Raw genomic sequence first — 27660 nt, forward strand, 5'->3', positions numbered from 1 at the left:
TCACTCTGTCGTTGTGATTACTTGCACATTTTAGCCGGTGGTTGAACCCAGTTTGGAGAATAAATGCCGACGCAGAACCCGTACCACAATGCTCAGCTGATGTTTCCTGTCTGGGTAAAACAAACAAGAGGACTTTTCCTCCGGGGAGTCTGGGTGAGTGGATCGAGCGCCCCCAGCCAGCACGCTGTGGGCGTGGCCTCGCTGCTGACGTCATTCAATGACAGCTAGCTGTCAGAAAGTGAGTTCATTCCCCCGAGCCGAGCAGACGGAGCGCCGTCGATAGGTTTTTGCCCTTCCGTTGGTATCTAGCGCCTCGACTCAGCGAGACAACGGACAGACCTCTACACCGAGCCCGGCCATGGACGAACAGGCGGGGCCCGGCGTCTTCTTCAACAATAACAACAACTCTGTTTTAGGCGGCGGTGGGAAAGGACCGCTGCCTGATGGCGACGCTGGGGAGGCGGCGAGGGCGCAGTACAGTATCCCGGGGATCTTGCACTTCCTGCAGCACGAATGGGCCCGTTTCGAAGTGGAGAGAGCACAATGGGAGGTGGAGCGGGCCGAACTACAGGTAAATGCCTTCACATTTAATGTACACGGGGCTACGTATTAACGGCGCCACCGGGGCCGCTCTAGTAACTCGCAGTGAGTTTCTGTGTTTGATTGTTCGGCTTCACCAGCTAGCTCGTTAGCTTTAGCTCCGGAGCTAAAGGAGCTGCAGCGCCCCCTGACCCAGCTGCACGACGGCTGCTCCAGACCTTATTACTGTCGCTGAGACCGATAAACTTGCTTGCTGAATCGAGGAGTTGAAATAAAGGCTATTAGGGCATAGTTATGTAACAGCGGGTGCAATTGAAAGACCACCCGATAGTTTCAGTTATGAGTTAAGTAGTTTACGTGCAGTGCAAAATCGCTGTGGGAAAAACACCAATCGGCTAACGTTACCTGCCTGCACATAGCTCAATGTATAGCACCCCGCCTTGATGTTTTAGTGCACTTAATCTCTTAATCCAGAGGAAAATGAGGTGGAGGGAAAGTAGTAGTTTTCATAAATGCGTTGGTCTCTTGAGAGCTGTCAGCACTGACAGACAGCAGACAGCACAAAAGGGACTGTGGACTGATGTCGTGTGTATGAATCTTATTATAGGCCAGCTGCCATGTCACTGCCACTCCTGGAAAAAAGAAAATCAAAAATGCTGTCGTGTCTGAGTTTGGTAAAGGACACAGAGATCTTATTCTTCCTTATCAGTTTGTCCACTCTTGATAGAAAATCTGACCCGTTTCTTATGGTCAAAACAATCAGATATTCAGCCATTTACACGGAGTCAAAGGGCAACAGGTTTAACAGCTACGATTTTTGGAGGGGAAAGTTGACAAAAACTGTAGTCAAAGACATTAAACTGGGACATTTAATGGCTATTTTGGTTTGCTTAAACTAGAACTTATTGTCTGCTCACTTTGACATCCTTGTTTTGTTGTTGTTACCAGTCCTCCAAGAGCTGCAACTTTCTCCCCATTAAGTTTTATTTGGATTTAACCATATGCTGTTATCCTGTCCTATATATATGTAGGTGTTGTGGTCATCTTAGCTATACAAGTGTGTCACACTGGTGCAATGTTTACAACATTTCAAGCTCCATCACATGTGTGTTTGTGGGGCCAACTCAATCTATGTTGAAAAATAAACAGTTAACAATAGCCAATATAAAACGACTCTTCCTATCAAAGTGGAAAAATGACTTTATATGTTAGGCTATTTGTCAGACTGCAGATTTGATCTAGAAATTTGAGCAGATACCATCACAGTTTAGTACTCCATTTCTAGATGATGCTGATTGGGGGAAAGAAAAAAAAAAAAAAGTTCCATCATTTTAACCCAGTTGTGGGGCCTCTGTAGTTGGATCCCAGACAGGAGCCAACACCGACTTTCAGGGTTTGATAGCAGGCAGCTCTATTGACAGGCTGACCCCGGATAACAAAGAGACGGGAGGGAGACACTGCATTGTTTTCGGATTGGTCATGTATACCCCGATCAGTGTAGTAGGGTTTTGACTCATCACCCTCATGCAGCACTTTCAGTCTGGCCTGTGTATTAAGCTTCCTGTCTGCTGTCATGAAGCAAGCTTATCAGCGCAGCAGCAGCAACTGCGGCAAAGCACAGCGAGGTTGCCAAATGGCTTATTGGGTGGTTTGTTTGTGGCGGCAAAATGGTGCGCGCTCAATTTGAGTTCTTGTTTTTATTGCATCTAATCCTAAACATGAGGGTGGTTGATGATTTGAACATCCTTTGACCCCCAGTACGCTTGTTACTCATAATTATACTCTCATCACTGGAGCACAGAAGAGGAACCTCTTTTCTGTGCTGCTCAGTGCCAGAGCAATAATGATGAGTTAAGTCTTGAAAAGCTTTCAAAATCCACACGGGATTTAACCTTGTTGTGTCCTTGTGGGATGTGTACATATTGGTTGTGGCTAATACATACAGTACATTTACCTGTAGAGGTTATTGGCGGATTAATGTTCAGTGAAGAGACTTCAGTGAGGAGGAACGAGAGACACTGAGAAAAATATAAATAGAATAGTGTATGAACAGAAATAGACATAAATAGAAAGCTGTAGTGGGCACAGAGCTTTAGTAGTGTCCATCATCAGGTTCACACGGTTGTTTTAATCACAAAATCAAAACTGACTCATGTGTATTATTGCATTTTTTTAACAAGCTGAATTATATGGGTTCATTTGAAAGCCCTTAAACAATGTAGACAAAGCAATTTCACAACCGAATGAATACTTAGTCTCCTCCCGTTTTTTTTTTTTTTTTGTTAGTCGTACAGACATTGAATGGAAAACAGTTGAAGCTGTGTTTTATGTTGCTGTTTGGGAGGAAGCTCTTGTAGGAATGTCGTCTAGCCAGCCTGTTAGGTCATGCTCAGAGCCACTCCTCTCTACTGAAGCTGTACAGAAACTGTACTGTCCATTTCTGACTTGTCGACCTGCCGATGTGCCGCTGCCTCCGTGTAATGCATAGGCTGCATGTCATTCACGATTAGACTCGAGTTGAGTGGTCACTGACAATCAATTGATTGACTTAATCAGACTGATTTGCTTAACGAGCGATAGGTTACAGCTGTAGTCAGTCTGTCAAATGTTATCTAATCTTGGTGAAAGTAACTAGGGCTCCAATTAACAATTATTTTGTAATTCTTGAACTTGTTGAAAGAGTGGAAACGTACACATTTGTACAAATTCACCTCGTTAGCTTTGTCTTTGAAAGTCTCAAACCAAAAGATATTCAGTTTACAGTTGCAAAACAACTGAACCTTGAACAAGTGAATTTCTGTCATAGATGACTTATTGATTGAGTAATGATTCATCTCATAAAAATGTTCATCATAGTTTATGGGAAAAAAACAACAGCAAATATTCACATTGCAGAGGGAGTAACTTTTGCCTAAGGAAACATTACATCATTATCAAAAAAGTTGTTGATTCATTTTCTGTCAGCCTAGTGTTATGATTAATTGGGTTAATATTTCAGCTTTATCAACTGATTGTCAGCAATGATTAATATCCCATTGAACCCTTTTCACAATTGTTTCCCTAATCAGAAACTTTATTTGAACACAAAAACTTCATGATGGGTTGGTCCAATTTGTTGGTGTTCAAGCTTGATTGGGCCAAGTCTATTTATTTAATTAGCAGTATGCACAGCATGCTGCCACCAACTTTTGAAGCACTGTTCAGTTGTACAGGCGAAAAAATGTAGTGTAATCACGTATAGCAGTTTTCATTGAAATAGCATTTTGTCTCTGTTATTTAAAAAAAAAAAAAATTCTGTTGTCCAAACGATTTTAAGCAAATTATTATCAAAGAGCAATATGTCTTTTTGCTTTACACTTCTACAGAGTTTTATGACTTAATACTTAACAGCGGAAGTCAGTATATTGTATTGACTGGAAATTTGATTTTGCAAACCACTGGGTTATTTCAGCGTGTATCTATCAGGGGCACTCCTCTTATGAATATTGTATTATTGATCTATTGACGTCATCCTGCCATACTGATTAACACAGATCTTTTCTGGGTCTGATGACTGAGGCTGAGTCGAGTTACGCTCCGTACAGGGCAGGCAGTGCTCCAGTGTCTTTCACCAGCCCTCCAGTTATGGGGAAATCCCTGCTCCATAGGGTATCTCCTTGCCAGAAGTATCTGTCAGCAGCCATAATTTGACACCAGGAGAAGGTTGAAGGTGACTCGGGGTGTAAGGTGGCTTCATGTGGGCGCAGACTGAAACGTGGAGCCAGTTATCTTCACAGCCTCGAAGTGCCCCTTGTATTTCTAAGGAAAAAGCTTCTAACAGGAACGAGATTATGTGTGCCCGTGTTATTCAATTACTTCTCTCGATGTCCAGCCGTGGAGCAGCCCAGAATTATTCTGCCTCAGTTAGATGACTTATTACTGTGATCTCATGTTTACTTTCTCTAATGGCAAAGCTTGAGGCATATTTAGCTCAATGGTGCAGCAAAAAGACAGACTCAGCCACGCACAAACATGCACATACCGTGGTGTTCTGCAATTCTGAAGAGGGAGTCACCACCGCCATTCCTCAGTCGATACTACGTCAACCCCCATTCTGCAGTTATTTTTGCCTGTTCGGCGTGTGTGTGCCTCAGAGTGGGAAAGTACAAAAAAGCAGAGCACACATTTCCCCACCAAAGATATACAGTAAGTACTGGTTACTCACTCTACAAATGTTTAAAAAAAATACGAGTTCACATAGACCCTAATTGTACACAACAACAGCTCACATCCGTCCCTCACACACACCACAAAGAATCAACCCAGTCCTCCGTTATTGGTTTCAGACAGACTGTGGTAATGTTCAACAGAAGCACCACGAAGACAATTACTGCGGCTCATATCAAATATTCAGTGTGTACAGATAATAGTAAGTAGTTGAAATGGGTTTGTGTTTTTCCTCTTGGAGAGCCTGGAGGGAGCCATGTTTATTAACTAAAGCCTGGTCCTCTGAGCTTTGCTCCACTGTCCCCGTTGGACTCGCACCAGAGCCTCTCTGCATGCTCTAAAGCTGCCTTGTCGGCCTGTTAATTCCCCTTTTCCTTTCTCCATTCACACTTAGTCTTCGTCTGTCTACGTGGGTGAGCAGGACAGCTGTCTGGTCGTGACACAAAGTCGCCTGCCTCCCCCAGTTTTACAGTAAATCTGAGGTCACCAGTCTGTCAGTTGTAAATTGTACTCACCAGATCAAACTGCTGTTATCTTGGTGTGATGCAATCTGGTTTGCCAGTATTCACACGTTCTGATGGCACAGCAGTGTTTTCTTTTCTTTAAAGTAAACGGTTAAAGAGAGAGAGAGAGAGATTTCCTCCATACTTCCATGTATTCCATACATCAACATGATATGACTTTTTAACTGGATGCAGCTGGGGTTCTTGTTTCATCTGAGGAAGAAACATATCAGCATCACAACTTGTATTTACTGCACTATATATATATATAATATATTAACCCACCATTTGATAAAAGTAAATAAAACACTAAAATATGATGGCTGTGGGAGAATGGTTATAGTACATGCCACATATCATTGTCTGTGGTTGGAATCCAGCCATGGTGTCATATCCTTTTCTCTCTCCCCCACATTTCCTGTCCCTCTCCTCACAACAAATGTCCCTATAGGAGAACAAACACTATGTATGTGTGTGTGTGTATGTAGGTAGGTACAGTATATATCGTTTTAGTCATAGTCAATATAGTTTTAGAGTCATCAGAGTGAACAGCAGGTGTTTTAATGCAGAAGACTTGATGATCTGCTCCTCTGCGGATGTGTTAAAAAGGTGAAAGTATCAGATATTAGGAAAGTCTGTTAGAAGAAGTGATGTCACCTGGAGCTAAAGAGTAAGTCATAGCCCTGTCTGACAGGCCTCCCAGGCTGGAGAGACATGACAGGCCAAAGGGCACCAGCTGCCTCTTGTTGGTTGACCGCCTTTTATTGGAAGAAAATGTCTCTGTGCCCGTTCTGTTTCTCTGAATTCATATTCTGAAATAGAGCACTTTACTAGCTCTGTCTGAGATGTTTGCCCACATCAATATAAATTCACTCTCTTAATAAACTACACAAATGTTGTGGATGTCGGCTAGTTTCTGGAAGGAAGGTCACATTTTGCATCAAACAAAAAAAAACAAACCCACCACTTTTTTACGACATCAGACTCCTTATAAAATGACCTTTCTCTGTTCTGCAGTAAAACTTGACTCTCTAGATGGCGAAGCTGTTGTTTCGTCAAGGTTTGGCCAGGACCACACCTTCTAGTCACACAAGCCATTTGTCAGAGAAAATGCTGATGTTGAAAAATGCAGCTCTCTGCCTGCATGTGTGAGGGTGTGCATGTGCGCCACGAGCCTTATGTAATATTAATGCAGCAACATGGGATGCAGCACCCGTGTCCTCAAGAAGCCCAACATAGAGCCTTTGTTTGCCCCCCCCCCCCCCATCCCCTCGCCTCCTTTTAGGTAGCACCGCAGTGTCAACTTGATGCAAGCTGTGTTGACGGCAGAGTGTAAAATGAAGCTCAAGTGGAAACTCGTGATGAGTTGAAAACAACAAATCTGTGTCTGTTAAGATTCAGGAGAAGAGAGATGTATTTTTTGACTGGGAGGAGTTTCTGGCAGTGTAAGGGTTTTCTTTTGTTTCCTTGGTACAGTACAAGGCGCTGCTTGACTCATTCCAGATAACAGAGCAGAAATCTTTACTAAATCACAGGTCGAGCTGCTCACTGTTTCACCCCGACTCTCAATCCTGAATCTGTGCCCGCCGGCGGACATGAGCTGTGTGGATGTGCAGCGTCTGCATTTGAGGGACTGAGCTCCAGCCATGATCACAGGTCCTCAGTATTTCACACTGTAGCTCTCTGCCTCTGTGGCACCGCAGGATTGCTCCTACAATAGATTAAACTTAGATGGAGTGATACAAACCCACATCCGACAGTCAGTCAGACGATTGTGTAGTATGTGAATATACAATCAGTATGTGGCTTCTATTTTTCTTCTTTTCTTTCTTTTTTTTTTTTTGGACAGATGCTCTCAAGTACAGAGTGTGGTTGTGGAGAGACAACCAGTTGTATTTAAGTGTAAACACTTAAATTAGCCTCACCATCTTGAGCTGAGGAGGAGGTGAAGAGACAGCTGGGTGTGAAACCAGAGCAGCTACTGGAGTTCCTCAAGGAGGGGAAGGGGATAAACCACCTCAAGTCAACCTTTAATTTACAAATCAGCCGTCATAGTCACACTGGGCTCATCGCGACCAAGTGTGGGCAGAGTTATGTTACATATTAGTGTGAGACAATAAAGACTGCTCTACCCTTGTAACCATGGTTGCTTTCCTTTAAACATCTCTAGATACTGTGTTTGACCCTTGTTTTAAATAAGCAAACAGTTCTTCTTTCTGGCAGTATTGGATTGAATGCTTTTCACATCTTATTTGATTTTATGCATCATATTTTATTTACTGGATTTGCCAGAAACCTACATACAAGAGTTCAGGTCTTCATCAGAAGAAGCCTTAGAAGGTGTTTAAACTGAATGTGGTTTTATCTGAACACATGTTGTCATTCACTTGAAAGAGAAAGTTTTCACTTTCAAACTCTCACAGCTCATTTGTGGAGGAAGTTTCACATTTCATTGTGTGTGTTATTAAAAGGTATTAAATGTAACTAAAAGGAAACTAATACATCCATTAACAAATTCCCAACTGGTTCTCTGCTAGAGAATACATTATATCATGATATATGCAGTGCTGTAATATAGAATTACATGAAATGTAATTGAGGATTTAAATTGAATTTATTTGTTGTATTTGAGGAAGATTATGAAGCAAAAACAAAACAAATGGAATTGGACCTGGATAGTTCACAAAACAGTATTGTACCTAATATATGTAATATAAATCCTGGTTAAACCCACTTGAAATGAGCCCTGTAGCCATGAAGAGGTGGCCCTGATGTGTGGTAATGTTTTCTATCAACACATACACTGTTATGGTTGAGTTACAGCAGCTCAGTCTTGCTTCTGTTGTTTTGCTGCATTTTTTCTGTTGCTTCCAGTGTAATGGTATGCGAGGAATGTACTTGGCTAGTTATCAGGTTAGCCATCATGCTGCTCATTGGTTTGCGGTAACTGTGAGAGTAAACCCCGGTGTTGGCTGGGAGCGAGGTTGTTTGCATTGTAAATGTGGGATTTACACCGGTTCCTTTCCCGTCCGCGGCTCTGGCCACGGTCGGAGGGCCCGGCGAGTGTGACCATTTTGTTTGTGTGTAAGCCCCGAGGTTGTATGAGTATCTGCTGAATTTCTTTTTCAAATGGAGTGAGCTCAGTCCTGCCGCTGAGACGTATTGAATTTTTCACAGTGTTCACTCTGTCTGGATTAAATGGCCTCATTGTGGGGTAGATGTCTTTGGCGATGATGCATAACAAGGCTGGAAGAAAACATGTCTGGAATTCACAAATCTCAGACTGTAATGTCTTCTCCATATAAATAGCAGAGATATCGTTGATAGGCATCATGTATTCAATGACTGAGATTTTGAATTGACAAGTTCCAGCTGTGTAGTAATTCATTGCCAACAGTGTGTGATGAAACAGTCTGCATTTTAACTTAAAGACGAGGAAATAAAGCTTTTCCCCTACTTAGATTTAATTTCAATAAACTTATACGACATCAGCCTAAATGGTTGCACTAAGAGCTGAACTATCTAAACCTTATTTTTGTCTGTGCTCTTTCATGGGTTTCTGTCTTAAAATGTATTTCAGGCTGTGATGTAATATCACTGGAAGCTGCTGTTGGTCCATTTTTCTGTTTACTAAATTATATAATAGCAGGAGACCGGCTCCTAAACTAGGACTGACTTAACTCTAGAGCAGAAGGTACTGTGACCAACTTTCTTACCTTATCTTACCAGAATTAAGCCAGCGGCTGGAGTTTGTTTTCCTCCATAGCTTGTCTGTTCTGCCTCCTTTTCCTGTCTCTGAAAGGTCCTGCACTCTGAGATGGATGCCCTATTCTACATGTCTCTCACTCAGGCGGACTAAGGAGCCCTTATCCAGCGGCCCAATAATGCAGTCAGTGTGAGGCTGGGAATTAAATGCTTCCTGTGTCTCTTTATGGCCCAAGTTGACTCATTGCATTCCTCCCAAGGTTAATGTTTGATGGAGGAGAGATGGTGAGCCAGAGATTCACAGAGCGGCTCTCTTCTCTATCTCTGGCACCGCAGGACGCCGGGGCTCCCAGGGCCAGTGCTTCATGTGGATAAGGAAGTGAATGGCCGCTCACTATCTCAATCAACACAGATGTACAGTTTTCATCTACAGTGAAAAATAAGCCAATGTGCAGTCTCTGTTTTTCAAATGTGAGGTGCCATACCGAGTCGGCCCGAAATAACAACCTATCAAGCTGCTCTTTCACTTTGTCGTTATTTTGGATATGATATTCTTGAGGTCAGGCTTTAATGTGTGGCCATGCTTTCGCTCTCACTGTGGAAATAAGCTGTTTTCCTCATTGAAGAAATCGTTATCGTATTTTGCCTTTCTGCTCAGCGAAGTTTCAATATTAGATCTCGAAAGATTGACTGTATTCAGCGGGACGTCGACAGACATTAAACGGAAAAACAGCCCTGCAATTAGCCTAATGATGTATCCTTAGGTTTTGCGGCCCAAATGCATGTGATGCCACGGCTGTATCCTGAGGCAGTGGTCCTCGCTGATATCTGGATTAGGGCCACTAGTTATTTTGGGAGCCACGTTGTCTGACCCAATCCAAACAGTGATAATTTTCCAAATGCAATATTTTCCCTAATGCCTTATTTGTGCCCGTCTGTGTGCCTCCTCAGATCCTCACCAGACACCACAAAGTTAGTTATTACTTTTTTTTATACAGGACCATCCTCAGTTTCATCAGGTAAAAAGATAAATGGCTTTCTCGCTCATATATGACAACTAGATCTCATGGGGCATTTGCCGCATGTTACTGCAACTGAGTCCATAAATGCACTGTATAGACCGTTCTGGCTTTCTGTGTTAACGCTCAGTGACACTGACTCTGGGATGTGGGAAGTCGGATGCATACTAAATGTTGTTAACAGTGTTGTCAATGCTGAATGCATTAGTATAGATCCAGCCTAGGGCAGATGCACATTAAGCAGGATGAATAAGGAATAGGAGAATGTGTAGATGTAATAAGTAGAGTGATGCATGTGCTGTGCTGACCCACCGTTTAAGACCATCAATTGCTGACATCTCTGTTTGCATATGACTGCTGCCAACTAAACTCAATGTTGGACCGATGCTGTAAATCCTGAGGGCACAGGAGCTACAGCAGGTACTGTAGAGTTGTTTTGAGCTTCTCTGCGGAGAACCGTGCACGGCAAGAAATGCTGTTATTAATACGAGGCAGATTGAAGTACTGTTGTGACTCATAGTTGCAGGCAACAGCAGCAGCGCTACTTGCTATCCGTGTGAAACTGCGATCCAGCCCACTCAAACTCACACCATCCTTTGCATGTAGAGTGAAAAGGCAGGGAATCAAGTCAATATTCAATCCCCTTTTAAGTTTTTAACTCATGGTTTTTTAGACCTCGACTCGTTCCTGAGAGAAATGTTCCTTTTCAAGTCAGATAGGAGCAGTTTGGCTTGTGATGCTTTTCTTTATCCTTATTTGAAAAGAGTCTAACGTCTTCCCACCACTCTTCGGTGGTTCTCTGTGGTTCACATTGTATTTTGTTTGACATTTGCTTCAGTGCTGTCCAAAAGAGAAACTCTGTCATTTCCCACTAACTACAGAGTGGCACTTCAAATCCACCTTGTGTGCTCATTGTCTTGCTGATAAATTTCAACAACTCAGATGGGTCTCTGAGAGAGTGTAATTCTGAACAAGTGCTGAATCGTGCTCATACTTCTTTGTGTAAACAACAAAGCCTTTAGGGACTTGAGCAGCTTCTGCAGCCCTTTGGCAGCCCTCACCTCACTGTAACTCTTACAACACTGGATAGACTGTGGACATATTTGGACATATTTGGTTGTGTTTGTTTGGTGTTTTGTTTTTCTCTATCAGCCCTCAGACTACAGTACATGTGGATGACTTCTTCATAAGCATGCAGTGCACTTGAAGGGAAAATGCTTCAAGCAAAACAAAAGTTGTTTAACTTTCATAGCGCAACATGAAATTTATATTTAAATCAATAGTTTTATTTCATTTGCTTGCTGTGGGGGGATTTTTCTTTAGCACTGCCTATGATTAACGATATCAGTTAAGACCATAATCTGTTTTTAACAAACAACAATTATCACATTGTACAAATTTTTTGAACAGCAGGAAAAGATTTGCTGGAATAATATGACACCAGTAACTTCACTCAATGCTAATGGTCAAGGCTAACACAAGTGTGAATGCAGCTTGCTGACAATGACAATGACAGCTGGCTATATCTAAAGCTAATCTACTGATTTTTCCTACCTTTGTAATTAGACAACTACGTGTTGCTCCAACATTACAAATTAAGTTTGTTATATATAGTTAAGACCAGATAAAGTTATTTCTTTTTTCTAATTTGTAAGGAGATATACCTTTAAAAAATGATCAATTTCTGCTCGGTGTGTAATCCTCTCTGCACTGTGTACTACTGGCCTATACCGCTCTCATTACAAGCATATGGATGCACACGCGCGTGTATATGTGCGCATGGTGCTCAGCAATGTAATGTAATGCTGACTCAGACTGAATGCGTCAACAGCTGCTGCCTGTTACTGAGGGGAGACAGTGCTGTGCAGAGGGAAGGGATTTTTGGAGGAGGGAGGGTTAAGGACGGTTGATGTGTGGGAGAGTGAGTAGGTTAGATTAAAATAGAATAGTACAGATTGGCTTTTTTATTTCCCATCATGCCACGCATATTGATTTGACATCATCCTATTTCAGTCTGAACACAAACACTTGTTCCTGTGATGTTGCCTCATTCAGGTTGTCTTTTAAGTCAAGTCTGTGTGGCTCGCTATTTCAAATCCAAAAAAACGCAAAAACACCGGAAATGTTGCCTCTATTTATAAAAGCAACTACTGCAAGTCCGTTATCACTTAAAAATGTGACCTGGCAATCCTATTTTTGTGCTTTCAGGCCCAAATCGCCTTCCTGCAGGGGGAGAGGAAAGGCCAGGAGAACTTGAAGAAAGACCTTGTGAGGAGGATCAAAATGCTGGAGTATGCGCTGAAGCAAGAAAGGTGAGTGCCTTTAACGCCCTCTGCTGCTTCAGCCCTCCCTCGGCGGACACAAATATCTCAGCTAGTCTGCAACATCTGTCGTGATTCCATGTTCTCCAGGCTCCTAAAAATACATCCCTGCCTCCGAGAAACACAGAAAGGGAGAATGTGGCGGTGTGAGATTCTTTCCGACTGGTCAACAAATCATCATCCGCACCACCTACACAGAGCGAGGACACTTCAGAGTGCATCTCTTTTGCACATCTCTACTCTAATAAAGTGGCTGGCGTTTTTAAAAGAATTTCCATCCTCCTCTTGTTTATGCTCTATATGCGTACGAGTTGGATGTCTCAGCTGGTATCAGCAGAGGCAGTAATGGAGTGAGAGTGCCAGAGAGATTCCCCTGAGTCCAGCTGGTATGATGTCTCTGGACGAGAGCATGTGTTGGCAGGACAGCTTTGTCTGCTGTGTGATGACTCCGCACCGTCCTCAGTGGAAGAATTGGACGGGAAAGGAGGAGAGAGGAATCCTCCTTCCACCCGAGACGAGGTCACCGTCACCGACGGTTTGACTTCGCCAGCAAACCAGAAGAATGACATTGTTCTCATTCTCATGTTCACCGGCCCGTCACCATCACACAAAATGTCCCAGTGGTAGCCGTGGTGATACATTTTGCCTTCCTCCTTGATGCATGGCTGCACAGAGCAGAGATGTATTGGTGATTTCAACATGGCTCTGTTAATGTGTCTCTAAGCCATCGAGTGAATCGCTCAGACAGACTCTGACACGGTGTCCCCCTGCAAAGCTGAGCATGTAATCCTCATTTATTTTAGAAATGTCAAGTATTTATGACAAGTGTTTCTATCAGCATAGCTCAGCATTAATTATTTAAGGGTAGTTCTAGTTTATGGCGCCTTTGGTCTTAAAGGTATAGTTCAACATTTTGGCAAATTGGCCCATTGCCATAATCCCTATAGTTTTAGGAGTAGGTTTGTTACCTTTAATTGTAATTGCAAGCTATTTTTAGAACCGAGCTACACTATGGAGGCTAATGGGATTTCTTGGTTTCCCTCATCAAATACACAATCCAACAACTCCAAAATGCTCTCGTGGACAAGTTGAGACCTGCACATTCACCACGCTATGAGATAATAACGGAACGTTACGAGTCAGAGTTGTTTTCGAGGTAAATGCAGAGACTGCTTACCGAAAAACTGCCCCTGAAGGCAACGCGCATCAGCAGTTTTGCATGAATTTACCTCGAAAACAACTCTGTCTCGTAACGTTCCATTATTATCTCATAGTGTTGTGAATGTGCAGGTCACAACTAAAAATAGCTCTCACCGACAATTAAAGGTAACAAACCTACTGCTAAAACTATAATAGAGACTATGGCAATGGGCCAATTTGCCAAAATGTTTAACTATCCCTTTAATTATGTTGCATACACAGTTTTTCCTGTGTAATGATGAGGAATCATTATTTGAGTTTCAGGGGCGTTCCCTGTCAGTTTTCACCTCTAATGAAGCTTGTTTACCTGATCTAATCATCTGGTGGCTTGTGTTTCTCACCTAGATGGAGTTAAACTGGGATGCAGCAGAATGACCCCTCTATTTCTTGTTGGTAATAGTCATGTTAGATGTAGGTTACATTTTGAAAGCTCCCCTGTGTGATTTTACTGGTGACTCTTTGCGACCAGGCCGTCCACTCACCGTCTCCTCTCTCAACACCGACCACAGAAGATGCACTTAACTGCTCAGTGGCCGACAGGAGAAGACTGTGGTTTTGTTAGACATCTGCAAGCTGGGAATGTGAGGAATTTTGTGAATACAAAGCAAAGCATTGCTGAAATTAGCTCAAGGAATCAGCAGAGTCCTCCCTTGATAAGAGAAGGGTAAAAATAGAAAAATGAAAACCGAGATGAGTAAGAAATGCAAATGACTGGCAGCAGGTATTTAATTTGAGCTGGGAGTTTGGCTAGGCCAGTGAGAACTTCAACACAACTGAGTTAGACAGGTGTCAGAATAGGTTAGTGTCCTGTCCATCCTCCAGTTCACTCAGCAGTTAGTTGAATATTTCCGACCTCTTTTCTACGAGGACGTCCTCATTAGGTTTGTTAAGTATGGAATTGTCCTCTGGCTGTTTGTAGTGTATATTTTTCTACTTTCCTCCGCTGAGGTCATCGCAGACTCTGCTTCGGGAGGAACACTTAACCCAGAATTACTACCACTTTCCCCGGTTGCTAAGCAACAGGTCTTGTCTCCGAGGGTATCTGAAAGCAATATCAGAAATGGCTTTCCGTATGTAGGATGTACCCACTTTAAAATGAATTTGATTTTGATGGGGGAAGCTTCCTCCGGGTCACGAGGAGAGTAGTGTGGTGTGAGGAAGGTGTGAGGAAGGTGTGTGTACGCGCTCCTTGAGCTGTATTGACTTAATCACCGACATGGATCTGTGTGCAGCCAATGGGAGAAATGACATGTGTGCATCAGTGCTGCAAAGGCTCAAGCTGACAAAAGCCACACATTACTATTCTCTGTATGTTGTGTGTGTCATTTATATTGGTGATTTTAAATTGTATTATATTGTGATTTCAGGTGTAATTACACATGTCTTGTTCAATTTGATCCTGTCAAGCAAACTGTAATGACAAACTAATACATTTTGTATTGTATTTTGTCTATTGCATGAGCATTAATCATCTTGTGTGTGATTTTCATGCATTTATGTCTATATAAGACAAATTAAAATAAAAAAATTGGTGTTTGCAGCTCTGTTTTCTATATAATGATGTGATAAATATTGTGATGGTGATGTTAATCCTTCAGTTTTACATAAGAGTGAATCTGTACAATACAACAAGCTAGTGTGTGTTTGAAGTAGAAGTAGAGTAAGATGACTTGCAATGCCTACACAGATGCTGCATAAAATCAGTCTTTTTAAACAGCTTCTTCTTGGATCTTTTTGATCAGCCCTCTTTGCTAATTTGTCGGTCTCCATCTTTTTCTTCTTCTTTACTTCCAGAGCAAAGTACCACAAGTTAAAATATGGGACAGAGTTGAATCAAGGCGACATGAAGCCTCCGAGCTACGACTCTGGTAAGTCTATGGAGGCTGGAGCAGCCAACTCCACCTCTTCATACTAAATCACTGTGATTGTTGAGCTCACATACCTCAAGTGACAGCACTGTTCTGCATGTGAAGGCATTCATGTTGAATCTTGTTTGCTTCAATAGATTTCCTCACAGTGTCCTTTTCCAAATGCAGAAAGAATACCCTGGTTGTTATGGATACACTGTACAAATATTGAGCTACTCGGAGAGTAAAAAAAGTGGGTTAAAATATTCAGATATTCATAACAGTAAATGTGAGAAACAAAAAGTAGATGGTATGGTACTACTTCTCACCCACAATAAAGGTTTGTTCACTTCGCACTAGTTGTGGTTGATTTGTCCAAGTTTTAGTGTATTTGTCTCCATTTTCCAGTAAAATGTCCTTATTATTTTGTCAGCAGTTTTTAAAGGGACTTTATTATTTTGTAGAAAGTAGCTCCAAAGAAAGCCGTGGTCCCAAGAGACACACGGTGCCATACTGTATATGAACTGGTTCCAGCCTCTCAGCTGAAATTTGTGGTGAATCTTTCAGGTTTGTTGTGGAAAACTGAATCTCTTCAGGTAATTGACAATTTAAGGACATCACCTTGGACTGTAGAAACACAATTTCACCATTTTATGACTTTTCTAGGTTTGAATGCTTTCAGCCCTACTAACAAAAACCTTTCTATACAATTACACTCGCTCTCTGAAAACTGCAGTGGAGAAAAAAAAAGTCATCATCACAAACAACTCTGTCCTTTAAAGCCAAATGGACAAGAGTCCCTTAAGGGCCCAGAGTCAGACATATGGAGAACTGAACAGCTGCATTTCGGTGACATCATTCCCTGTTGATGTAGATCGTGTGATGCAATTGAAAAGAACAGCAAATAGATGGATGTTGTGGTGGTGGGGTTGTTATGGTGTCAGCCATGTAGACACAACATCTGGTTAAATGCTGAAACTGCTTAAACTACTTTATCCACTCAAATCTTTAAAATGTAAACCGTTTCTCCTACTTTTTAACTTTCAGCCTCTCCGTTCCAGTGCCCTGTTTTACCTCAGTATCTCTCCCGCATCAGCTCATGTTTCTGGTTATATTATTGTAGTTTAATTGGCCTCTCATGTTCAAGTCCTCTGCCATCATTAAGTCAGATTGCGATATTTCCTCTTCTCTCTCCTCATCTCTATTCATGAAGGCTGTTCAAAGCACCAGAGCCCTTGAAGTGTTGATGAATGAGGGGTAGGTGAGGGGGAGAGGTGCTAGGTGGAGGCGTTGGAAGGGGGGGGGCGGGAGGTGTTGCTCCTATGGTGGTGCACCTGCCCGCTCCTCACCCCCTCTGAATTAGGCATGACCCACTTTTCGAGGCGCCCTCGTCTCTCTGCCCCACCAAATCAACCCCACACGGATAGACACACACACACACACACACGCTCGCCCCATCCAAATCTTATTAACACGTCTTTCTGCCCCATGCAAAATTCCCGGCCGAGTTGCGAGCAGTGTGCGCCGCTGACGTTGTTGGGTATCAAAGTGAGCTTTGTGAGCCCGTCATTGTTTGTTTTGTCACAGACGTAGACAGTCATAAAAAAAGAGTGCGTGTTGTTCTGGATGCTGCAGGCAGACACACATCCTTGCTCTTTCTAGTATGTCACGGGACACGTCGTACGGAGCAGAATCCAGCCATTTTGAAGGTGTCAGAACGCATCATTAAACGTCAGACTGTCTAGTTTTAGCATCAAGAGCCAGCTGTTGATAATGAGCGTTGAATCTCCTCTGTTGTTGCTGTTAGTGCTGTTGTGTATGCAGGTTTATTGGGGCAACAATTACCCACTTGGATGTACATACTTGGATTGAAGCTGCACATGTTCACAATGTAACATCTCAGCTCCGAATCCAAACAGTAAAGGTGACTGGAGTGGATATACTATTGGTAGTTGTGGGTGCAGCTGCTGCAAAAATGTCAGTGTGACAATTTAAAGAGACGCAGTATCCTCTTTTTAACTCTAATCCACTGTTGACTTACTGGTAGCAACTAAGCGCTGGTGTGTGGAGTTGCCAGGATGCTGTAATGCAGGAATGTTCTGGTCGTGTTTACAGAGTGGAAATAATGTCAGAGGCTGTGCTGTCTGCGAAGCCCTGATTTGTGTCCTTCTTCTTCTTCTTCTTCTTCTCCTCCTCCAGATGAGGCCAATGAGAATGAGACTTCTGGGTCACTCAACAATCAGCTGTCCTGGAAACAAGGCCGTCAGCTCCTCAGACAGTAAGTGGACGTGTTTTTTATCCTTGTGTGACAGGCTTCAACCCAGAAAATCAAACCACTGCACTGAAAAGAGATGTATGGAATTACCAGGACGTTGACCCCGGTCTCATTTCTCTGCAGCAGTGTTGTCACTTGACACAGTAACTGCTTTTGTGAACCGTGGCCCAAAAAACTGTGGGAGAGAGCTCCCTCACATGGACAGTAGTGGTCATTACCCGCTCTGTGTTTTAAGCTTTGTTTTGTTTTTTTCCGGTGCACGCGGTGAGCTCAGGAAAGTTTGGTACTCATATCTTTCTCTGCAGTCAGTCTGCATAAATAAATCAGACTTCAGCCTGAATCCCCCAACACTCACACATCATCTGCCCCAACATGCCGGCTGGCGAGGCAGCCAGTTTATTCTTGATTCTGTGTCAGGGGACAGATCAGTAATGTGTGAAGAAACTCCTTCATTTCAGTGAGTCAGTCACCTGCTCAGTGTGCTAGGGCTTCTTCTTTCATCCCTATAGGGGAGATGTACTATTTGATGAGTAGCTCCTCTTGCCTCAGCAGAGCTGAAACTATTAATTAGATTACTGCCAGAAGACACAAGACGATTCACAGTAACAAGTAACTGACTTGGACGGTTGCCTCTAAGCAAGAACGATCCTGGTTTGATTTTCCCCTTTCTGGGTTTGCATGACGGGTTCCCTGGCTTCCTCTCACAGTTCAAAGACATGCACACTGGGTTAATTGGTGACTCTAAATTGCCTGTAGGTGTAAATGTGAGCCTGTGAAGTTGATCGTCTCAATATGTCAGTCCTGTGATAAACTGCCGACCTAGTCCTGGGTGTGCCCCGCCCTCGCCCTGAGTCAGCTGGGATTGGCTCCGGCTCCAGTGGATAAGTGGTATAGAGTAGACAATGGATGGATGGAAGTAATTATCTCTTCCTCATCTTTGGTTTTATTGAAGTCTTGCCAATAAACGTAGAACAATTACTCAACTGTTCCTTGCAGATTTATTAAACTTCCATATAATTCCACTGCACCTTTTTTTCTTGACATATTACACCTTAAATTCTGCATTGAACCGATACCAGGCTTGAGTTCATTTACCTTGTTCCAGGTACCTGCAAGAAGTGGGCTACACAGACACCATCTTAGATGTGAAGTCACAGAGGGTCCGAGCACTGCTGGGTTTAGCCGGAGACGGAGCTGGACGGACAGGTGAACGGACCAGCACTGAACCTTTGGTCAATGGGACGGACACAAAGGGCATGGGCACCAGAGGGTGAGTCAGCTCCTCTAATGATACCTGTAGACTGTGCAGGATGTCACCATACAGGATGCAACATATCAGTTTTGAAATATATCAGATTATGCAATGATTACATGGTGAATCATTGTTGTATGCCAAACACCTTATCAGTCCTTGCGAACCTTATCAGTTCTGTGATCACATACAGACATGTTACAAATGAAAGGACAAACCAAGATAAAGTGTCTTAATAAGGTGTTGGATCATGATGTGCTGCCAGAATGGATGAACACCATGCTCCAAAAGATATTCCCTCATTTGATTCACATCATCTTCATACTTATCAAACAACCCAGTGACACCTAATGGGGGCATTCTCATCCACTTTCAGGTTTTTCCTTTAACTTGCCACCCATCTATGTATTTCTGTTGCTGTGGACAGGTTGACTGTAGACGTGAATTCTGGGACTAAGAAAGGAATCTGAATCTGAATCTGAATCCATCTGTTGGTGTAACTAGTTTCCTCATTGTCCTCCTTTCAGACATGTTTTACATTACATTCATGTCAGTGCATTTGTCCTCAACAGGAAAGCTGAGCTCTCTGAAACGAGCGCTGTTCTGGAGGCCTTCAAGTTCATCGAGAATGCAGCCGCTGACTTCAGCGATGAAGATGAAGAAGACGATAGTGAGGGGAAGGACAGGACTCACGTGGAGTCCAGGACTGTAAGAAAACAGCCTTCCTTTCGCCTTCTGCACACAGAGTTAATGACAAGTTGTTCATCTACCATTAATAACGGCCCTCATTGTTTCTCCCCCCCCCACAGATTTTGCGAAAGAAGACACCGTCGTCATCGCCGTCGCCGGCCAGCATGGACACCACTGAGGACCCGGACACAGAGGAGGCACTCAAGGGCTTTGACTTCCTGTCCAGCCCTGATGAGATGGACACTTCACCAGAGTCCAGAGGCACTGGAGATGGTACGGACTGGGGTGAGTCATAGATGAGTTTAGAGCAGTATGAAGAGCAGAGTTCAGTTACAGCACCTGCAGTATCAGTTGATTTATTTTCTCTTGCACAATGATGAGCCTGTTTTTAATCTACAGATATAATGTGCTTATATGTGTAATGTTACCGTTTTCACTTTCTCTAGATTTGACCTCACATATTTGGTGACTGTTCATGGAGTACTCGTCATTCATATACCATGCTGTGGTCATAAATCATGATGTTTGGAGTTTCTCTGTTTAACCCATAGTTTGTGATCTCTTCCACTGTGTGTTCCCATAGCCAGCCTGTGACCACAATGTCTCTTCCACTCCTGTGTGTCGTCAAATCAACCTGATTCCCTTCAAGTCTCTTAGACTAAAGCCAGAGAAAAAAATGGGTTTAATGTCATGCTGAGGTTTCTCTTTGTATTTGAACGTGGGTCTGAGAGTTTGAGTCGTGTGTGTGTGTGCGACAAAGATGTCATGGTGAGGATTTTATGATTGGATTTCCCATGCCTCAGAATCCGAATGTTCAAATCAAAGAACTCCCCACATGGTATTAACTTCCCTCCCACCACCTTCACTTCTTCTAGTAGAAAAGAAATCCTACGCAGAATAAATGAGATTTCTTTGAACGCTGCTCCCAATAATAATGAGTCTGATATGACTGAGGCGGTGATAGAAGCCTGCAGCTCTCCTGGAGGCTTGAGAAACCTCCAGGAGAGCAGGAGACCACTCAGGCCTCGACCAGGGCAGTTCCTCAACAGCCTCTCGGTCTGGTTTTGTTCCCCCTGTGTAGAGAAGGACGAGCAAGGTCCCATTTCTGAGGCCTGGGACGTGGACCCGGGCCTGATAACCAAACTCAAGGAGCAGTACAGAAAGGAGCGCAAGGGGAAAAAGGGGGTGAAGAGTAAGTCCCGTCAGGCGCTGCTGCCTCCCTCCCTCCTCCTCTTCCTCCTCCTCCTCCTCCTCTCTCTGTAGAGCCTGACTTTCAGCCAAAAGGCCTCAAATCAAAAACAAAACATCTTTGCTGTTTTCCTCATCTCCCTCTCTAGCTGCTCTGTCCTCTTGTCTGTCATCTCATACTCACCGTTTCCTGTTTTTCTGCGTCGTACTGCAGATAAAATCTGTCACCATTGTCGTCCTCCCCGAATAAACTTGTAATGCCTGATGCATGTTATTCTGTCACGTTTAAATGTTTTTCATTTATGTTCACTCCATCTTGTCCACACTGTCAAAAGATAAATGTGGAAGTTAGTCGTGATGACTCGTCCATCTGGGTCCCATCTGGGACAGCTCATCTGTTTCCTACATCTGTGTCTTCTCCAGTCATAATGAGATGATTATCACCATCCTCATCCTCATCTGTCAGCCATGTTGATACTACAGTAATAAGTATTTTTCTGTAGTTGGAAATTGATAGCAATTAAAGGCTTTTACAGTGACTCAGTGAAGTGACTCAGCTGAATACTACCGCTCTCTGAATAACAGCCCACTTCACACTCATTCAGTGGCTGAGAGCTCTTAGATTCAGCATGTAAAAGACTCAGATTCTGCATTACTGCTGCTTTTTTCAGTTCTGTCAGTTCATCTCACTTTCTTCTTTTTAACACCTCACTCTGATTTTATCTATTTTTGTTCTTCTTGCTGGATTGGTGATTTATCACTGTTGTGGGTGTGTGGAGGAGACCTTCAGAGGATCTGTTTGGGATTTGTTTCAGGCTTTATCTTTCATGTACTTTTTTTGTAGTGGGGTTAAGATTTTATTCTAAGGGCCCACATGTTAAAATGCTTGTAATACAAAGATATACATCTATATTCTGCCTGGGCTAAAATCCAGCTCCAGATGTTGAATTATTCTCTCCAGACAGCCCACTCTAAGAGATAAATGTACCTCAACACCTTATTCTGCCTCTTGAACTCATCTAACAAGGACTCTGCTGCCGACCTCCCTTCACTTCCTTTTTTTTTTTTTAACTTACTTCATAATTTCACTTTAAGTTAACCATGATTTACTTTCTTCCCTTTCAGTGCTGCTTCCTGTCCATGTGCAGTCTGTTTTCTTCTTTTCAGCTCATACTCATTTAATAACATTCTTTTCATACTTTTTACCTCTTTTGTTTTTCCCCTTCGCTGTCCATCGCTGTTTAACTGTTTGGTAACACTGTTGACCTGACTTAAACAGGGCCAAATCGGTCTAAGCTGCAGGACATGTTGGCCAACCTGAGAGACGCAGAGGACTTGTCCCACATGCAGCCTCCCTCCGCTCCTCAATCCCGGCCCAACGTGGTGCGTGAGCACGAAGGGAGCCGACCAGATGAAGGTGCTCAAGCACAAATAATATTCAAAAACTGACATGAACCTTTTGTTAGACTGTCAACAGTGGTTGTGAGCTAAGTTGTTAACACATTTGCTATATCCCCAGTTGAGGCGCTGACCTTCCCACCCACCTCAGGAAAGTCTTTCATCATGGGCACAGATGAGGCTATGGAGAGCGAGCTGGGCCTGGGGGAGCTGGCTGGACTCACCGTGGCCAACGAGGCTGACAGCCTGGCATACGATGTGAGTAGGAAAGAAGACACTACTCCAAAGGAAACTGTTCTTGTTCATGTAATCGTTGGAGCCTCATGAAGCAACCATCCCACCTCCCTCCTCTAATCCACAACAATTTTACCACAGCCACATCATGTGCTGGAAACTTGCCATTTGTGTCTCAGATAGCTATTTTTATAAGTTGTGTCACAGGAAGCTGCTTTGAAAGTGTAGCACTGGAAGATATCAGTTTGTTTTTGACATCATATTAACAACAGTTGTGTCAAAGTCACATGGTTACAAAAATAAACCAGAGTAGGTTGTAGCATGCTTTTTTAAACTAGGACTATTTTAGTGTTGTTGGCAGACTTTCACAGAAAAAGCAGTGTGGATGAAAACAAATAATGAGCATTAATGAATCAAATGCAGTTAAAAAGAAGCAGCAGACTGCACCACAAGATCACAGAAAAATGAAATCTTGTTTTTCCCCTCATGATGCATAAATCTGTTCATGTTCTACAGTTTTGTTGCTAGAGAAAATTAACACTAACTCACTAAGTGTGCTGGATGTTGAGCTCTGATGACCTCTCCACTCCACAGATTGGCAACAACAAGGATGCCATGAGAAAAACGTGGAACCCCAAGTTCACGCTGCGGAGCCACTTTGATGGGATTCGTGCTCTGGTCTTCCACCCGGTGGAGCCGGTCCTGGTCACCGCCTCAGAGGACCACACACTGAAGATGTGGAACCTGCAAAAGACCGCTCCTGCCAAAAAGTAAGAATATCTTCACATTCAATGAACACTACAAAGAATGTTTTCAAAAGACACGACTCCTAATCTGGTATTGATTTTTGCTGTCGGTTTCATTTGTGAAAGAAGCAAAAGAGCAATTTTATATTTACTATTGTATTGACTAGTTGTCCAAACACTCAAGACAGCAAGGAAGTGTGTGTAATGTAGCGTGAGCATCATTAGAAAGAAAAGCTCTGTAGTTTGATTAGTCCCATAAGTATTTTAGCTCATTTTGTGTCTGCGCTGTCACACGATTCGGCTTCAGCAAACTGTCCCCATGTGACAAAGAAGTGAGAACGTCGCTCCACTCGACTCATTATGTCACGTCACAACTCTGCAGCCCACACACCGTCTGTAGTGATGGGTCTATTTTTAGAGCCTGGAGTCATTATAAAGTCAAGGGTATTGTGACTATAACAATAAAACAGCAATTAATGGACCAGTGGCCCAGCAATACATTGTTCATCCATTTATAGCTTTATTCAATTTCATGGCTGTTATCTCACATCTTATCTTTGACACGCCAGAATTAAGTTCTTTGTGGTTTTGTATGTGAGATAAATAAGCTTGCTCTTTGCCCACAGGAGTACTTCATTAGATGTGGAGCCCATCTACACCTTCAGGGCCCACAGGTAAGAAAAAAAATATTTTGTTCTCTTTTACTGTCGTTGGTTTGAGAAACACGGTGTCCTGATTATTCATCATTGTTTGAACCACAGGGGGGCCGTACTGAGTGTGGTGATGAGCAGCACAGGGGAGCAGTGTTTCAGTGGAGGGGTCGACGGAACCATTCAGTGCTGGAACACCCCCAACCCAAACATCGACCCCTACGACTCCTACGGTAACAATTGAATGTGTTTCGTCTGGATTGGAGGAGCACCAAATGGAAACATATTCGACTGACCCGAGTTGTCTCGTCTTTTCTTTGACAGACCCGTCGGTGCTGCGTGGAGAGCTGAGCGGACACACCGACTCTGTCTGGGGTTTGGTGTACAGCAGCGCCCACCAGCGCCTCCTCTCCTGCTCTGCAGACGGGACTGTGAGGTTGTGGGACGCCAACACCACCAACCCCGCCCTCGCAGTATTCAACGAAAACAAAAGTACTGACTTGATTCACGTGCCCTGATTTTAAATTTACCTAAATGTTGCACCATTTGTAGACTAATTTCCTTTTTTGTTCTCTGCATTAGAACTTGGAGTCCCTTCCTCTGTGGACCTGGTGTGCAGTGAACCAGCCCACCTGGTCACATCCTTCACAAACGGGCAGATCGGCCTCTTCAACATGGAGACCCGCCAACTGGTCCTCAATCTGGAGTCCAATGTAGAGCCAGGTATGTTGAAAGAAGTGTATTATTAACAGTGGCTTAACTTGTGTGGTTGGACCTGATGCCTTTAGTGAAGACTGGTGTGAAGATTTACAGGTCACATGAAGAGTTGCTTAATCTGAAAAACACCTGAGAGCAGCATTGAGACATCTGATCAGTGAAACTCTCCTCTGACTTCCAGTATGACAATCATCAAACACACTCGGCATGTTTTGAATATCATAATATTGAAGTAGAGTCAGTTTGGTAGTGTTAGAAAACTGGTGTGGCAACCATGGGACAGAAAGTAAATCATTAGCATTCACATACTTTCAACCACTCTGTCTGTTTTGTAAATTTCAGGTCAAGTCACTGATACCTCGGTTTTAAAACCTCATGTTGCATCTCATAACATGACATTGTTTAGCTTGTCTGTCCGTTGTCACTAAGTTGTACTCATGTCAAAGACTCATCATCACTGTAACCTGACTGAGGTGATTTGATTAGATTTTTATCAGCTCATTTCCATCTGTAGTCTATATACTGTAACATAAAATACTTAAAATATGTATGAAAGTTCAAATGTGACATAAATTATACAGAGTGCTTATTTAATATGGTGGAGTCATAATATTAATGCATTTACACAGATAAAGGTACTTTATTTTATTTGTCACATATACAGCTTGTACAGTGAGACCCATCCCTGAGGAGCAGTGGGATGAGGTATTTGCTGGTAGTGAATTTGACCAGCTGAGTTTATGTTCCTAAAGTCCACGGTCCTGCTGTGTGAAGGTTAATGTGCTCATCTGTCCTTCACCAGGCGTTCCCTGTCAGATCAATAAGGTCCTCAGCCACCCGACTCTTCCCATCACCATCACGGCGCAGGAGGACAGACACATCAAGTTCTTTGACAACAACAGTGGGAAGCTGATTCACTCCATGGTGGCCCACCTGGACGCTGTCACCAGCTTAGCTGTAGATCCTAACGGTCTTTATCTCATGTCTGGCAGTAAGTACCTACCTACCCAGTTTAACCAGTCTCATTGATGGATGTCCAAAACTTTATCTTCCATACAACACCACAACTTTTTTTTTTATGTATCCAAGCAAAGTTAAAAATCAATCTAGCCTGCAAAGCGAAACACTCTGATTGTGCTTCTCCTTGTTCCCCCTGTAACTCCTCATCTCCTCCTCAGGTCACGACTGCTCCATCCGCCTGTGGAACCTGGAGAGTAAAACCTGCATCCAGGAGTTCACAGCTCACAGAAAGAAGTCTGAGGAGTCGATCCATGATGTGGCGTTTCATCCGTCTAAATGCTACATCGCCAGCGCCGGCGCAGATGCTCTCGCCAAGGTTTTTGTATGACGCGGAGCTGCGTCTCTCCCTGCAGCCCCGCTCTCTGACTCAGCCTCCCATGATCAGGGACCAATAGAGACACAGCAGGGGAAGGGCCTTCAGGCATGGGTCCAGTCCCACCTCACACAGCCCACTGGTTTCCTGTTGGACTGGCAGACTATGTAGCCGCTAGCCTCAAACAGGACGTGACTCTCCATAGAAAGGGTCGGCAGGGAGGCCAGTCAGGAGGAGAACTGTTCTCTAGTCCCCCATCTACCATCCAGGCAGGCCTGGGTGTGACTGGCTACACCGCCGCCTGCAGACAGACTGAAACTCAACCTCCAGTAGCTAGGAGGCTCAGGACAAGTGTTATAGAGTGTGGAGTGGAGAAATGAGGTTTCAAGCCGGTCTTCTGCCCTGTGACTTCACGCTCACCCCAAATCCCTCGGGCCCTCGACCTCAAACAAACCAGGGCGTGGGCCCTTTACTCCAAGTCAGGTTTTCGTGTTGTGTTGTTCCAGAAATGTGGGGTACTGAAGGCTTCCTGGAGCTGCCGTGGAAGCCTCTCACTTCTTCTTCTTCTCTGCTTCCCGGACTGACTCTGCTTGCTGGCCTGCCTTTATTTTCCTTTTTAAAACACGTATTGACAAATGTGCCTTTGCTTTAAAAGGTCTTGAAATTGTTATTTTAACAAGCTTGTTTTGGGGGGAACAGGGAGGGAGGGGACAGTGGAGAAATGGAGCTGGTTGTCACAATGTTGTCAATTTTAACATTGGATGTAAAATTACAAATGCTTATAATAAACAAAATATATATTCAGTCTTAAAAATTACTGTGCAGCGTGAGTTTGAGTGCTCCTTTTTCATAAGTGTGGTTGGGGAATCAATTTTGTGCATATCAAGGCAAAGCTGGTAGATACAGACCATTAACTATAATGCCTGTTTGTTAGATTCAAGTAATTGTACACTTCAGAAGTAAGATTACAAACATATGTGTCCAAAGTAAACCATCTTGGTTATATAATTACAATTCAGACTTGGTTCTAGATGTCCATTTTAGGAATAACTAATTGATTTTGGCCAGTTGCTCTTGTTTGAATTAAATGGCTTGTACTGTATGTAGTTTTTTCCCCAATTGTGTGGACATGCTTGACTACAGTGTGATGTATCATGTCCAGATATTTACAGTAGTCCAGTGTTTAGCAGGAAATTAGTGCAGTACTGTAGGACTGTTTGAAACAACGAGTTAAGCATCAAACACAGAGGGAAGAGAAATGTCCTGCAGATTCCAGTTCATTGTAAACTGTGTGAGGAGGAATCGATCCTGGGTGGAAAAAACAAAACAAATCAATCAAGATGTTGTACATGTAGAGTACAGCTTCAAATGAGCCATTTTCTCAGTCACTGGTTTGTATATGAAAGTATGTTCAAAATAAAACCTGCTGTAAAATATTGCCTGGGCTCTGAGGTCGGTCATTTTACTGGCTTGGAAAGCTGTTTGCAATGTGTAGATAACTGATGTGTAACCATATGTCATGGACTCACACAAATACTACCTACATTGATTAAAATATATATATATATATATCATCTTTGACTAGAGGATTAACTGAATAGAAATATGGATCAAAGGTCACTGTGACCCCCTGAAACACACTTTTTGGCCACAACTCAAATTCATACGCTAATCATGGCACAGTTCAGCAGAAATATGTCATAGCATGAAGATATGACGTTTTATATCCAAGTGGTCCAAGGTGAACTTCACTGTAATGTTCTGAAAAAACACTTGAGATCATTTGTTGATGCTGTAACTCAGAAGGAGCTTGTGACCATATTATTGAAACTTGGC

At 43.1% G+C, this 27660-nt stretch overlaps 1 protein-coding gene across 2 annotated transcripts; it reads left to right on the forward strand.

Moving 5' to 3' along the window:
• The first annotated feature begins 238 nt into the window (after nt 1–238).
• On the forward strand, nt 239–27262 carry LOC146973782 (striatin-like). Of its 2 annotated transcripts, XM_085800716.1 has the most exons (17): nt 239–571; nt 12182–12285; nt 15289–15362; nt 17541–17619; nt 18722–18886; nt 19441–19576; nt 19678–19843; nt 20640–20750; nt 22026–22163; nt 22266–22402; nt 22973–23148; nt 23751–23798; nt 23886–24007; nt 24099–24266; nt 24357–24497; nt 25294–25482; nt 25670–27262. In XM_085800716.1, exons 1-17 carry the CDS (start codon nt 359–361, stop codon nt 25837–25839), a joined length of 2337 nt encoding a protein of 778 aa, XP_085656842.1. In that variant the 5' UTR covers nt 239–358; the 3' UTR covers nt 25840–27262. The 2 variants fall into 2 exon arrangements, with proteins under 2 accessions (XP_085656842.1, XP_085656843.1); XM_085800717.1 differs by lacking the exon at nt 20640–20750.
• Nucleotides 27263–27660: the final 398 nt, after the last annotated feature.

The sequence above is a fragment of the Trachurus japonicus genome, chromosome 15 (genome assembly GCF_045865225.1).
Source record: "Trachurus japonicus isolate A0001 chromosome 15, Traja_1.0".
NCBI classification, from domain to species: Eukaryota; Metazoa; Chordata; class Actinopteri; order Carangiformes; family Carangidae; genus Trachurus; species Trachurus japonicus.

Bases quoted from the DNA above. Each gene is read 5' to 3' on its own strand.
- LOC146973782 (XM_085800716.1), top strand. From the start codon at position 359: ATGGACGAACAGGCGGGGCCCGGCGTCTTCTTCAACAATAACAACAAC. The intron at 15,363-17,540 runs GTAAGTCTATGG...CTCCTCCTCCAG, and splicing joins GCCTCCGAGCTACGACTCTG to ATGAGGCCAATGAGAATGAG. The intron at 24,008-24,098 runs GTAACAATTGAA...TTTCTTTGACAG, and splicing joins CGACCCCTACGACTCCTACG to ACCCGTCGGTGCTGCGTGGA.